This window comes from Ascidiella aspersa, chromosome 4, assembly GCF_963924565.1.
Source record: "Ascidiella aspersa chromosome 4, kaAscAspe10.2, whole genome shotgun sequence".
Lineage (NCBI taxonomy): Eukaryota > Metazoa > Chordata > Ascidiacea > Phlebobranchia > Ascidiidae > Ascidiella > Ascidiella aspersa.
The window spans coordinates 29,965,943-29,981,609 of record NC_139450.1 but is presented as its reverse complement, the minus strand read 5'-3'; the positions used below and the strand labels follow the sequence as shown (position 1 = coordinate 29,981,609).

The following is a 15,667-nucleotide window of genomic DNA, read 5'->3' as shown; positions in this document are numbered from 1 at the left end:
TAGCTGTGTTGAACAAAAAAAAATCAAATTCAAATATTCAGTAAAATATTTGCAGTTGTTGAATCTTAAAATTCAAAGTAAAAAAATCGCACTTGATTAATTGTTTTTTAAATTAAATAAAAAGGTTAATATTCATTTATTTTTGACGACGTCATTCTAATCCGAATCATCGCCGCCCATGCGTAACGTTGTTTTTATGTGTTTGTTGTGATTCTAGTTCGATAGAACTTAGAAGTTCTGACTTTTTTCAACCAGTGCACTGCGCCTTTCTTAAAAAACATTTCGGTGGATGCCCTACACTTTTGTGCACAAAATAGTTTTTGTGTATAGCGCTTGAAAATAACTAATGCATTTCTTTACCTTGCAGTGTTGCATAACCACTTCACGATAACAGCCACATTGCAATTTGCTTGATTCAGAGACTTCAGATGAAAATAAATGAACAATTAAAAACAAGCTTTTATTACATTGAGTTGTAACATTATCTCATTCCAACGATTGTATTTAGCTGACTAAGTTATAAAAATATCATAAACACATACAAAAACACAAGAAATGCATTATTATTTGCCTATTTTTTTATACACACAATTACTGTCCGTGCCCATCTAAATTGGTATATTGCGCACTAAAATTTGAAAAAAAGCTAAATTTTGGTAAGATATTCAACCTAAGGTGTGCAGGAAAAAAGAACATAATTGCACATCTACCTACCTCAAAAAAATTTGGTTCTTGCACACAGAGATCTGGACATGAAGCACCATGAAATACACACTGGCTAACTGTTAAAAAAATGAGATTACTAAATCTATAATTTTTAATTTGATTTGCCCAATTGCTTTTTATTTAGTTTGGATGCAATAAACCTGAATGGACATGTAAACCCCTGGTATATGTAAAGAATTGACATTATCTTAACTAATACTAACTTTGCCAAAAATATAGATGGTTTCTGCCATCCAAGCATTTTCGCCGATTGGTTTACAGTGGTGTCATAGTAATCCAATTGGAATATCAAAAATGAAATCTAAACATTTTAGAAGGTGCACAAAAAATTGTACGAAAACAATAGTATCATAAGGCTTATCAATACAAAAAGAAAAATTAGAATCATGGGGAATCTAACATCTTACAGAACCCTTATACAGTGTAAATGCCAACTTTTCAGGACAACTGCTGTTGACAATCATATCTGCCTAAAATTACTGTAAACGTTACTGGAGTCAAAATACTGTTTCTGTTTGTGTGGATTTTGAGTTTGCCAGCAAAACACAGGTTCACTAACATATCATTGCACAAAAAAGTTGACATTTAAAGCCACTGACAGCAGGTTTCTACTTGTCGATCCATTGATGCAAATTAGGTTTGTATCTTAGACCTGATTTTATTTAGAAAGTCTCCTATGTTCCTATATGGAATGATTTACCTAAAACTGTCAAAGTTTTTTTCTTATTTGGCGTACTTTGTTGTTGTTTTTTTTGTGTTAACAAAACAAATACTAAATACATTGTAATTTGATTCTACATGCAAAAATGATTTAAAAAAATGTTTTTGTTTTGTTTGGGTGCCGTGTTGGTGATTAAAATTATTAGACAAACATCATGATGGAAGACGTGTCTGGGCAAAACAACACAGAGAAAACTGCTCCACAATCAACAGAAGAAAAAGTTGAAAACATGGACGACTCTGGTTTTGTCACCTGCTCTAGTGTTCCGAATTTAGCAGAAGATTCAAAAAGTTTGCCTGGCACCAGCGGAGACACACACAAACAACAGAACAATGACTCTGATTTGGATAATGCCACCAGCATTTCTAAAGATAAAATTGCAGCAATAAAACTGGACAGCGGAGACAATGAAGATATTGGTGATGAATTAATAGAGCCCAATTTGTGGCCACTCCTAAAGGCTGCTAGAAATTCTCCCCAAAGGTATGTTACTTGAATTTTTTGATATTTATTTTTTAGTTTCATTTTGTTTTAATTTGGTGTCATTTTGTTTCTTTGTAAAAGGAATGATGAAAAAATGAAAGGAACATTGGTGAAACAGCTGCAAGAAGATTTGAGTGAGTCCAGTGACAAACCAGAGGTAGAGATAGTTCAAAGCAAACCCAGTACTTCACAAGCTAAGCCATCATTATTTAAAAAGCGAAAATGCAAGATCAAATCAAAACGACGGAGTAGGGAAGAAGCAACATCTTCTGACAATCAAGAAGTGAAAGACTTGGATACCAACAAAAATTCACCAAACAATGCAAAGAAGCAAAAAACAGGTATCACATCAGTTTTAACTGCTTGTACTGTCTGTTTAAACTAGCATACTTTCCTTAGCATAGGTCTATATACAAAGTAAACAAGAATGAAGGTAAATATTTTCCCCTTTTTAATCATCTTGTTTACTTTATACTAATTTTGCCATACTTTTGTTTGAGTCTATTTAATTTTATTTATTTAAACTTAGGTTATTTTGATTACGTTTTTGCCCTGAAGACATAGCAATTTTATTTTCCACTTTTAATCATCTTGTTCACTTGATCCCAATTTTGCCATACTTTTGTTTGTGACTGTTTATATATACATTTTATGTATTTAAATTTACGTTAGTAGTACTAGGTTGTTGCCCTGGAGACGTACCAAGTGCTTTAATACGTCTTATATTTTTTAGTGTTGAAATTGTATTGTTTGCAGGAAGTAGCAGTCTTGATAGTGACAGCGATGAGTTTGTGGATGCAAATGATGTTCTTGAAACTAATGACTCAAAAAGCTTTTCCTCAAGAGTAGACGACTCTTCGAGTAAGTTTAGTTTGTCAATTATTATGAGGTGATTACTCTTACAATCCAATGTAAGAACTATTACCATTAGCGAGTTTGTTGTGCACTAAATAGTATTCAATGTTGTCTGCTTTAGAAGATAATCAATTTACTGTAAGGTTACTTTGAATACCGCAAACTAGACTAGGCCTGCAGTGTTCAATTTATTGAAATTTAAGGTTGCATTGCATAAAACATAATGTTCAATGTTAAAACTTGAAGTGAACTAACCCAAAAAAACAAATGAAGTGTCAGCTATTCTACTAACCAAAGATTGAGAGATGTTTTTATTGGTCTTACTGAAAATCCATTTTCGGTAAGACCAATAAAACTTGTTTGGTTTGTAGAATAAGGACACTTCATTTGTTTGTATTTTTGATGTGTAATGGCTGTTGTAAATTTGTCATATTTACACCGTTTATCATGATAAAGCTTCCGGTATAACCAAGAATCAACAAATCTGCTTATTGAGAAAAGGGTATTGACAAGTACATACAAAATACTGTTCATGTGAAAGTAGCTTTGAGGCCATCAAAGATTAAAAAAAATCAGAATTGTGTTGTATATATTAATTATAAAGAGTTTCTTCTGACAAATATGTATTCAGCGCCGACGTTTCATTTACCGTATAGTTAGAATACATACTTGTCAGAAGATCCCCTTTATAATTAATACAATGCTTGGCAGCAACAGTATATTCAATGTATATATTGTTGTGTAAATGCAGACAAGAGTTCCTCATCAAGCCTGTCTTCTGAGTCCGATACTGAAGCAAAGGAAGAAAAGAGAAAACTGACCAGAGCAGAAAAGGCTGCAGAAGAGGAAGCCTGGCTGCTTAAAGACCTTAAAGATCTTCCCTTACCCAAGTGGCAAGCTGTCCGAGAAGTAAGGCGAAGACAATGCAGTCCATGGACCAATTACTGGCCCTACAAGGTAAAGAGAATTGTGTTACTCTCGAAACTTGACAAAAGTTGGAGGACAAACATAAGTTATCTTATAGGGCCAACTGTTTTCATTAATTCCCCGGCCAAAATTGGTTCTTAAACCCTCATTCTATCTTCCTAGTCTATTTAAAATGCTACTAAATATTTATACAAAGGTTAACCTACAATACAAGATTAAGGATTGTAAAACACTTTAACCCCTGCTTTCCTGGTAAGGGATTAGAGATGAAATTAAAATATATATAATGTCAACATTAAGCATAAGTGTGTGATAATAATGCAATTTTTTACTGTTCCCAATCAATCTGATTTTGCACATTTCATAATTCATTTTAATGTGCCATTTGTCATTGTATGTTTATACTTCTTCTTGTTTTTATCTCTTATATTTGACTTCTAAATATTATGCATGTCATGTTACCCTCCTAATTTTTGCTTTAGGCTTGTGGTTGTCATGCAATGGTGAAGCGCTTTCAGCTTTACAAAGCTCTGAAGAAGCATGAAGGTAACTTTTATTTTATATCATATCCTAAAAAATTCAAAAAAAATTATCAAATAAAAATTGAATGAACTGAGATAAAATTTACCATGCTCTAAAGTCCAAAGAGATATTAAAAAGCTGAAATCATAACGGAAAACTTTTGGTGATACTATGCCCCCATCAATATGACAATTATTATCAATTTGTGCGAGAAACATAACTGTTTTGTTCAAATTTAACAAACCTACCACGCACAAATAGTTATCTGATATAAGTTCTAAATGCAAAGAAATATTTGCAAAAAATTAAAAGGAAATACCATGTACATACACAATAATAAATTGTAAGGTGTCTATTATTCTTAAAAAATGAGGTTTTCAGGCTGTGTCAATGCACTCCACTTCAATCAGACTGGAACAATGATAGCTTCCGGCAGTGACGACTTGAAAATTGTCTTGTGGGACTGGACGGCGAACAGCAACCAGCCAGTTATAGCTTTCGATTCGGGACACCGAAGCAACGTCTTTCAAGCCAAGTTCCTACCCGAGTGCGGGGATGCTACTATCGTCAGTTCGGCACGCGACGGCCAGGTGATATTATGAGCAAGGGTCAGTGTTTCCTTAAAGGTGCGCAACTGCATTCATACAGCACCATCAGACAAATTGCGCAGCAAAATATGCCACTTAAAATTTGTAAAAGGTGGTATACGTTTCACGCATATTATAATAAGTCCCCATTTCCACACTTTAGCTTTTTTCGCATGCTAAATGTATTTTGTATTTCCAAAAAAGTGTAAAACAATACTGCAAAACAGGTTAACAAATGCTAAGACTCGGTATTGGTCACATGCATATCATCTCTCAACAATACAGCGAAAGCCATTTGCAGTCTCTGTCGACCAAATCTATCGATCAATGATGCAAGTAGGGCTGGTAATCCTGCAAAAATCCAAAATTTAATTTTACCCGCACCTTACGTTTTGTAAAAAGTTTAGGGTTAGTTTTACATTTTTGGGTTTTACAGCTGCTATCACCATTAAAATACTAGGTAGCCGTTTTTACCATTTCAAAGTTGGCCAGTTTATACCAGTTTGCTTTGTTTGGTTTTAGGTACGAGTGGCTAACATTTCGACGACAGGAACTTGCCATGGTACGAAGAAGATCGCTCAACACAAAGGATCTGCCCACAAGCTTGCCCTAGATGTCGATTCAAAGTCAACCTTTTTATCGTGCGGAGAAGACGGGGTCGTCTTTGGCCTCGATCTTAGACTCGACAAGTAAAATATACACAATATTATGCTTACGTCAATTTTCTTAAAAGGCGTGTTCTAACCTGCGGCAGATATTAACAGAAATAATAACACGGTAATCAGGTGTCACTATATAAAGACAAAGTGTATTGAATTCTCGACAAGCTTCGCACAACCGTGGTTCATCAAAGTATAAATATTTAACTTTATATATTGTCACCTGATTACCCTGCCGTACTTAGAATCAAAGAAATACGGCCATTACAAAGATTGAAATAATAACACAACATTCTTATTGGTACTGGTCTTGTTTTCACGCTGCGCAAACCAATGTTATATATTTTACAGAAAATGATAATTAATAGGATTTCTCAACAAAGCAACGAAGCAGCCTTCAGGGAGGGCACGAGCATATATTATTTTAATTATTATTCAGTTAAACTCGAATTTGTGGTTTTCATTTGACCTTTTAACGACCTTCATTATGTCGTTTTATTACGCATTTCTCTGAAACGTTAGTAAACAGACCATGAGTGTTAAGAGCTCGCTAAAGGGGACACCACTTATAGAAGGATGTGAACCACTGGTTTAGGATCTCCGGCATAAACGCTGCACAAACTACTTTAAAAATATTAACAAGTTTCTCGGTCATATGGTAAACATGCGTATAGGTATAGGGTAAACTGTCATTCGTGGTAAAGCCAGTTGTATAAGTCTAAAAATCAATTTTAATTGAGGATTGCTTTTATGTTGTTACTATGGTTAAACTTATTTTATTTTTACAAATTGGCCTCTTAGTCGTAGCAGCAATATTTCAAAGGCATAAACGAAAGTCGTGTTGCCTCCTTTTTGATGCATAGACATGTGTTAGAAACGCCTGATAAAATAAAATGCTCCACTTTTTACCTTCCAAAAGAAAGGTCATATTCTATTGTCTACGGTAGATTACTTATAAATAAAATTGAAAGTGGCTGTTTGAACAAATGTGAGAAGAAAAAATGCGCAAAGCCTAATTTTCTTATCTATATTTCCGATTGGGGAACTCCAATTTTTGCTAGCATTTCGCCTAACTCAGCCAGCAATCTTCTGTAAATCAGTCAGTGTAACACACGTACACAACATGAGTGCACTTGTGTAATGGCTGTTATCTGACACTTGACTTAATACGAGACTGTATAGACCCCTTTCAGAAGAAGATTGTTTGTACTAACATGATACACTGACAATTAGATTATGGTTGTTCTCGACTTGCCCTCCTTTTAGCCTCCGTGGATCAGTTAGTCGAGCGACGCTTACGCTATGGCCGAGGTCGTGCGTTCGAATCTCACCGCACGCTAGATTTTTCATAATTGATCGACTGACTTGGTTGGTCTCCTAAAGCTCCCGGTATATTCTAAATCAGCTCAGCCAATTTCCGATCGCAAACAAACGTCCACAGTTAAATCCAGCCTATCTTTCCAGGCCCGCTTCTAAGCTGGCCACGGTGTCTAGCGGCAGCCGCAAGATCCCGCTTTACTCGATTCACGCCAACCCTGCTCGCCCACACGAGTTTGCAGTGAGTGGACGCAACTCGCATGCACACGTCTTCGACCGCAGAATGCTGTCCACACCCGGCAATGACAAAACCACGGCCGTGAAAACCTACTGCCCGCAGCACTTGCAAGACGTGTCTGACGTTAAAGGTGCGTTTGGCAGTGTTGTAGTGACTTGAGTTGATTACTTGACTTAATTCACTGTTTTCAAATGATTTAATTTGTACAAATAACTTAACTTGACTTGATTCTTTTCGCCAAATTTCTTTGGCGGAAATGGAGTGTTTTCATTAGGCTTTTTTTTTTGTAAAATGAGGTTGCTTATCATAATTTTTGGTTATTAAACCATTAGAGTGCTGTATATTGCGTTCTTGGTATGTTTAGTTATAATTGGACGAGTTTGCTCATTTTAATAGCTTAACAAATAATTTTTATGACAAGGACTTGACTTGGAATTAATTTGTTATTTATTGAATAAGACTTGGCAAAACTTAGTTGCTTTACAAATGAATGACTGGGTCTTAAGTCAATTTTTTAAAACGACTTGTTAACAACACTGGCGTTTAGCTTCCGATTTTAGTCTCGTTTAATGGTTGAGTTATGCATTTTACGAAAGGAGTCTTGTTCGTTGTGATTTACCTGAGATATACGCAGCTTAAGGTGTTTGGGAAACCGAAACTGTTTGTCGAAAAAGTTAGTTTTACCTGTTTTGGCGCAATACTTTCTCTTGAATTTCTTAGTTGCCACGAAAGCATAAATAAAAAAATAAAAAAACTGAGTAACGTACCACTAGTAGTACGCGGGCAGCCATTAGGTTTTACGAGGAATTTGGAAAAATACCGAAACGTAATAGTAATATTCTATTTTTGCCACATAAATTATCTATAATCCAAATTTGCGTCTATATGGCCTGATTTTGGGTCAATTGTAGGTTTTTATAGGTGTAAGTTAATTTTATTGAACTGTTTTTTCAAAAAGAAAGGGGTACGCAGTGACGTTAGAAAGCCTGGTATAGAACGCATTCGAAAAATGTTTAAGAACTGCTGGTTTAACACAATTATACTTCCCGAATGATATTTAACATGTGTTTCACATTACAGCCAACATAACATGTCTGGTGTATAACTGGGATGGAACCGAGCTCCTGTGCAGTTATAACGATGAAGACATCTATCTTTTCGACACAAGTCACTCCGATGGGGCCGACTACGTCAGGAGGTGATATGTGTAACCCTGTAGTGTAATATTTGGTTTATTACTAGTTGTTGTGGAACTTTAAAATCAAATGCACTCAACTAAACTGCCGAAATTTATTTCAAGTGACATAAATAATATTTTTTAGTGAACTTTTACAGCAAAGTTCAGCGGAAAAATCACAGATCGTGGAAAGCTAGTAGTCGCATTTCATGTCCACCCGCGCTTTGGAAAGATGTTTGAAAATGTTTATCATACTGTGATCCCTACCTATTTTTATAGAGTATGGGGTCTTCCTGGTAAAACCCAATGGGTTCAGAGTCAACAAGTAAAACCAACAACACTCCAAAATTTTAGGCCTTAATATATAAATGTATGCCAAAAACGTAAAATCTCGTGTAGCAATTTCTTGTGTTTTACTCAAAAAAAAAAAAAAAAATAAAAATAAAAACAAGAAGTTGTTATGTGTTTGAAAAAAGGTTGTAAAGTGGTGTTATATAAAATATTCGAAAGGATAAGTACGTGGTTAAGACTGAACAAAAAAAATCATCTTAAAACTACGATTCCAACAGGTACAAAGGCCATCGCAACAACGCCACGGTAAAGGGCGTTAACTTCTACGGGCCACGGTCGGAATTCGTGGTGTCAGGAAGCGATTGCGGCAACATTTTCTTCTGGGAAAAAGACTCGGCACGGGTGAGACAATTCAATTAGCTTTGTAGCTCAATTGACAAGTTCTAACCTTGTTTAAGGGTTGTAATTGTAAAGCTCTTTCCTTTTTTATTTCTTATGTTAGTAATTACCAGTGTTGTACTTAAAAAGTATTTGACTTGACTTAAGTGCGCTTAAGTCACTACTTTCAAACGACTTTACTTGACGGGAATTGACTTAAAGTTGACTTGCTCTAATTATGACTTGACTTCGACTTGACTTGTTATTTATTTAAGACTTGACTTGGACTTCAGTTATTTTACGAATTACTTGTCTGGGATTTAAGTCATTTCAAAATGACTTGTCTGCAACACTATTAATTACTAGTTATCCAGAGATAGAAACATAATTTAAATAGGGTATTATACCTACTGTAAGCTTGCCGAACACCCAATCATATTACTTTAGTAGCTCACGTCTTGAACGCCAAGCCCATAACCCTATGCTTTTTATTGTTTTATTCTCGGTTATGTTAATAGGATTATGCCCCCCCAAAAAATGTTTGGTTCGTGTGGACAAGGGTCGGCATAATTTTTTAAAGCTGACGTCATAAAACGAGAAGACTTTTCGGTACTAGAAATGTTAAACTGAAATTAAGTCCATATACATTAAAGGTGAAGGCACCAAATCGTTTTGTTTTCTATTAAACTCTTATGTGTTGAAAGAGTCGTTCCATTTTTTAAATAATACAATCAAGGTTTTAATTAGGTCTTCCATGAACCCCTTTAAACTAGACCAAGTACCCACCAGGGGTCCACAGTTTAAGAACCCCTGCACTAAACTTTCTCTAGCGTCTGCTAAAACATTGAGCACTTTAAAGTCATGTAGTCCGATAGCGAAGTTTAAACAAGAGCACCTAAACACCAACTTTTAACTGGACTCCAGCCATAATACCAAAATATGAACAACATGAACTTTGAACTAAAACACAATTCAGAATAATACCAAAATAGGACTAATCCTAATAGTCGCAATAACGTTTAAATCGTAATAAGACTTAAATGGCCATAATCAGGCCGGCAAAACTTTTTACTTCCCCCCAAAACCCCCAAAAGCCGGTCAAACCAGGGCGCAAACGTTTACACCAAAAGGGCTGTTGCCAGACCGACGGCCCCGATCGTCCCATACCCTCTTCCTAAAGTTTTAGGCCCTGTGAAACCCTTATGGTTGCTTTACTCAACGATTGTTATATATCACGATTCGGTGGTAAACATGTAATATTTGGTAACGGGTGTCAATAAAGGATGGAAGAAACGACATTTACACTTTTGCCTAAAAAACCCGATCGACTTCCTTTCGTCGCCCAAATTCGCTCGCGCCCCTCCAGAGTGATTTAGCGTGGATATTACTTTAAATATATGGCTTTATTATGTCGTTGGTCTTAATGCTATTGTACTAATGATTATTCAGCTTTAGATATTGTTGCCTTTGTGTGTTCCTCTTTTAACCATGCTGTCAATCAACCTTGCTGCTTTACATTCCGCTGTACTGTCAGTCGACTGCGCTGCCTAATCTGTGCAATTCCTTTAACTAGATCCTTCCAACAGAAACAACCCCGCTTTTACTTGTAATTGTGTTGTCGATGCAGGTTGTACAGCTGATGGAAGGAGACCAGGGAGGTGTGGTGAACGTTCTGGAACCGCACCCAAGCCTTCCTGTGATCGCAACCAGCGGACTTGACCCCGAGGTAAAGATTTGGACGCCTACCGCGGATCCCAACGCCAACAACAACCCACTTATTAGGCAGGTGAGTAAAGCTGCTGCTTCGCAGTATTTGTTGCGAATCGCCTTTTGGTCGCGCTTTGTTAGTGTTTTAGGTAGCTATATGTCACATAATTCATCAGGGCTGTGGGGTCGGTGAAAAATAACCAAACTACCGAGTCCCAAATACGGCCAATAAAATAAACCCGAGTCCGGCTTCAACTCTACAGTCTGTATTTCACCGATTTACGCAACTAATGTAAGGTGGATATTCGGCAAACCACTCATAGGGGTGCATATAACTTATCCACTCAAAATACATGGTTGGAAAATATCGACCATATGATATTCCACCTTCAATTTTACAGTTGGCGGCTAAATAATCTTTGAATTTGGTACATCCCACGTCGGAATCGGGACTCTGGTAGTTGTCTTACTCGAGTCCCGAGTCCTACTCCAGAAAACAAACCGACTCGGTCGAGTCCGCAGCACTGCTGATAAGTTTGCTCGAAAGCTGATTTTCGGTTCTTGGTCATGCTATCGGTGCCTTATCAGCTTATTATTCTAGTTATACTTTTTTAATCAACTTAGATTTTTTTGCTTGACACATTCTTGAAGTTATAAAAAAAAAACAGAAGTTAACTCAACAACGTGATTAAAATTTAGTTCTCATTTTTATTGATGTTTTTTGAAAAACATTTTAGTCTGTAGGAATTTAACATGTTTAACTATAAAAATGTATAAAAGCTTTTAAGTTAAATTGCTTGAGTTTTATAATAATCAATAAAGTGAACGCCCCTTTATATAAGCGAATTTAAATTTAAAAAAGTTCATGAGACAAAAGTTATTTGATCTTTGTTCACTTTATGTTTATCCGCTATTTAATTTTAGCATCGGTTCTGTATCGGCTGGAATGCCTTCTTTTACTTATGAGATTTATTTATTTTTTCTTTTATTGAAGCAGCTTTGCAACCAAAATTACCTTGATAGATCTAAAACGCTTTAACGCGTTCTTTCACTTGTGATAGTTTATGTTGAGCAACAAGCGCGAGAGGGAAGAGGAACAGCAGAGTATGCCGGACATGATCGACGGACATATGCTCTGGTTCCTGATGAGGACTCTACGCAACCGATCGTAAGTTAACTTGGTTCCCGGCTTAAGGCAATACTGTTTTACCCGTTTCGCAAACTTGACTTGCGGCACAATTTCTATAAAAAAGTTTGCAGTCACTTTAAGGAGGACCAATCAATGGCTAAATAATATAATTACATCGGCATACATATTAAACAGTGTGAATTGAAGTCTCGCATTATTGTCTGATGAATGATGGCCATACGAGTTCTTTATTTTTTGTTGTTATTTATCCAATCGACGGCTAAAAAAAGCAAATGACTGCCTAGTTGTTAGCATTTTTTTAGTAAAAGCGAGTTGGGCCCTTGGCCGGTTACCCCTGCCTGGTGTCCGTCAGCTATGTCTATTAAGGATAGGGCCATACGCACGAGGCACGAGAGTAGTAGAGGTTATTTTTTATTTTTTATCGATGTAAAAGTCGATTAAAGCACCGGAGGCCCGACAGATAAAAAAGAACGATAACCATTGCTTAAAGAAAGTCTCGAATTAAAAAAATGCATCTGTGTGACGTCACGTGTTCTAGGAGACGCCGGAGGGCGGAAGAGAGCCGCGAGGGAAACGACGCTTCGAGTTCGGAGCGTGATGACGACGACTCGATCTATGATACGTCATCATCGTCAAGTTCAAGTGAGGAGGATGACTACCACGAACCGCGATGCATTCAGTCGTAGGCACTAGACGACATCTTTGTTTTTTTCTACTTTTTCTTGCGAAGGCTTCTTACCAGTGTTTGGACTCTGAACGTGATGTCTGATACCCGATGTCAAGTAATAGGCTTTGGGTACTCGAGGTACGATACTAGGGGGGTATCGGCGCGAATCTGATACTAAAATAATTTGTGCTTTTCAGACGTGGTTTGCAAATCAACGTTATCAATGTGTAAAAGCAAATTGTGAGTAATTTTGAATATACCTTTGTTTTTAACGCCAAAGGAAATTTTGATCTAGCAACCAAAAGACATTAAAATTGCACTGGGATTGATTTTATTAACTTGGTATAGAATCGAACAGCATTGATTTTCTTTCAAAATTTGAGAGAAGTATTGGGCATCTCTATTTGCAACCGCTATGAGTGTATTACTTTGAATACTGCAATGACTGTTTTTGTCCTATCCAAAACATAATTTTACTTTTTTTTGAGTGGACGTGTAGTCATAGCCTACATGCTTTTTCGGCCCAGCCTCAGTTTAAAAAATCCGGCATAACGTTGTTTATTTAGTGAAAACGAACAGTGTTTGTGATAGAACGCTTTAGCACTACATTAAATACACTGGAAAATGCTGCTTTGAAAAAAAACAGGCGAAGCACGATTCTAACAGAGTTTTGTTCCGTGAAACATTTTTCGCTTTAAGTTCTTCTATTCGCCGCCATTTCTGTTACATTGCCTTGTTCCGTTGCCGCTAAAAACTTCTATTATTTAAGCACACTGTTTGAACTGTGAATACGATTTTCTTGTTGCCATATGCGCAGTTCTTTGCAAATCACCCAGCTGTCTCTCTGTCGACAGGCATTTCACTATGATCGGAAAGTTCCTTTGCTTGCAATTTAAACAAACCCGCAAAAAAGAAGCGAAAATCTGACAGTCGCTTATTAAGTCTAGCTTTGGTTTCGTTATGAAGTCGCATATATTCCTCTTTTACAAACTGTCAAATTAGAAACGCATTTCAACGTCTTTTCCCAATTAAAAAATTAAAAAATCTCGCATGCAACAGGCTTTAGATTGCGTAGTTTATGTGCCGATGCTTTATTATCGAAAAGGTTAACAAAATGTGCTTGCATTTCATGAGATAACCGAAAAAATGTAAAACTGTGGGGAAATAACCCCCTCCCCATCTTATGTGTTTATTTTTAAGTAAGATAACCTTGAATATCGAACACAGTGTGACACGGTCCGTGTTTAACAAAAAAATCCTTAAAAAAGTCAACTTGAAACCTTGTGACAGGAGCGAATAGTTCTTGAAATAAAATACTCCTTCGCAAAGCGACCTAAAGTTAAATTTCATTAAAAAAAACTTTGCTTTAAAAACGCTATACTCCGAGTGCAGTCATCACGACTCGGTAGAGCTCCTTCGGGAGGTAGCTCTGCTCCTCGCGTTTGATCGTCCGAAGTCCGGAAGCGTCAAAGATGGCCTGCAACTGGCCAAGGTTCCTGGTCACGCTACTGTCCACATCGTCCAACTCGACCTCGTCATGCGCCACATTGTCCTTAATCACGACCACGCCGCCCGCACATAAGCCCTGCTTGCATTGGACGAGGAACTTTACGAAGTGTTCGTCTGTGAGATGGCCTGCAAAGAGGGTTTATGGTTTGGTTAAATATTGCCGTCTTTTATTTTAGGGGCCCTCACTTGATAAGTGTCAGGCAAGGCCGAGCTATGATTTTGATTTTATGTAACACGTTAACGAAAAAGTGAGACACTAAATTTTGGTATTTAGGAAACTTTTGGTTAAACTCTAAACCTAACACACTGATGTGTTCGCTTTTCCCCTTTAAACTCTATTAAACCCGAAATACATTAACGAAAAAATAATTCAAAATTTTTGTATTTAAAAAGTTAAAACTTTACACCTGCTATAATAGGTGTATAAAACCACATCTTAAATTATATTGGTTAATATTTATTGCAATCAAACTATTTTTACAAGATATCCTGGGATAAAACTGCTGCTCTCATTGATTGCTCTATTAAGAGTTATGAATTTTAATCAACTTATATTACTTACATAAAGTGTGGTTAAAATTTATGCTGGGGGGATCACCACACTAAAAATGTATTTCGCTGCATACTATGGTAAACCTATTCTGTACCTGTCACCCACTGGATCCAAATGACATCATAGGCCTTTGGCTTTATTTGCAAATCCTGCAAACCACAGCAAATGTACTCTCCGACTTTGGAGGCCTCGGCCGCCAGATAAGTTTTCGCCTGTTCGAGGAAGTCCTGGTTTACTTCAACGAGATCGACTTTGTTGAAAGCAGGCAAAAGTAAATGTTTTGAAACGCGGCCAATCCCTGCACCACAGTCCAGAGCCCTTCTGGTGTTTTTTTGTGTTGGCTTGCAAAATAAATATAAATCTTTTGCTGTTGTTGGATTTTGTTAGTAAGATATATAGACTATGACATAACTTTTGCCATTAAAACAATAAAAGGGGAATTATATACTGTTGTTTGTGTATTCAAAATTTAGAAAAAAAACTTTTTATCGAAAAGATTCATAACGTCCTAATTGCTTACTTTTATTTTAAAATCTTATAAGTTTGAAATGACTTCAACAAACAAATAAGGTTTATTTTATGAAAGCGTTAACATATTTGTTACACCTTCTAGAAAACATTTTTGTCATCTCCTTACTACTTGAAAAACACTACCTTGAAAACTTTTTTTAAGAAAGCTCTTGAGCCTCTTATATCAACATTTGATATATGGCCATATCCTCCTAACATGCCATTTAATGTTGATGGAATGGACTTCCAGTAATCAAGTGCCTTATCATAAAACTCCTGTTCTGAAGATATGTCCTCGCAACCATTAATTAAACTCATGTTTCCAGTAACCAAACATCATATAAATCACAACATCCTGCAACAAAAAAGCATTTTTATATCAAAAAAGTGAAAAACAAACGAAAATTTCACTGCTGAAACAATTTTTTTCATTTAAGCAGCTCCAAAAAAACATCACCAAGGTTATAAGGAATTAAATGGCAACAAAAATTACGGCAGTACTCAAGAAGCAGACTATTCTAAGCCATTTACTGGAATTTCACACCACATACAAGACTAAACAGTGTTTTGATTATTTCAAGTTGGCAGTAGTAGTATCACTTGAAAAAACAAGAATGCAAAGAAAAACTAAGAAAAAGAAATTGCCCACAATTTTGACACAACATTATAGCCCTAGAATGAACAAAGTTT

The 15,667-nt window shown here is 36.3% G+C and overlaps 2 protein-coding genes across 2 annotated transcripts; one reads left to right on the top strand and one right to left on the bottom strand.

Annotated features, from left to right (window-relative positions):
• The first annotated feature begins 1,597 nt into the window (after positions 1-1,597).
• On the top strand, positions 1,598-13,606 carry LOC146157400 (DDB1- and CUL4-associated factor 8-like). The gene is made up of 13 exons (XM_083386382.1): positions 1,598-1,930; positions 2,012-2,271; positions 2,687-2,791; positions 3,537-3,742; positions 4,195-4,258; positions 4,616-4,824; positions 5,344-5,510; positions 6,945-7,165; positions 8,116-8,233; positions 8,782-8,905; positions 10,509-10,667; positions 11,650-11,756; positions 12,277-13,606. The coding sequence occupies exons 1-13, from the start codon at positions 1,602-1,604 to the stop codon at positions 12,422-12,424; spliced, it is 2,217 nt and encodes a 738-aa protein (XP_083242508.1). The 5' UTR covers positions 1,598-1,601; the 3' UTR covers positions 12,425-13,606.
• On the bottom strand, positions 12,476-15,337 carry LOC146157399 (N-terminal Xaa-Pro-Lys N-methyltransferase 1-like). Its single transcript, XM_083386384.1, has 3 exons — positions 15,122-15,337; positions 14,562-14,808; positions 12,476-14,040 (listed from the first exon to the last, which is right to left on the bottom strand). Exons 1-3 carry the CDS (start codon positions 15,293-15,295, stop codon positions 13,781-13,783), a joined length of 681 nt encoding a protein of 226 aa, XP_083242510.1. The 5' UTR covers positions 15,296-15,337; the 3' UTR covers positions 12,476-13,780.
• Between the last annotated feature and the right edge of the window lie 330 nt (positions 15,338-15,667).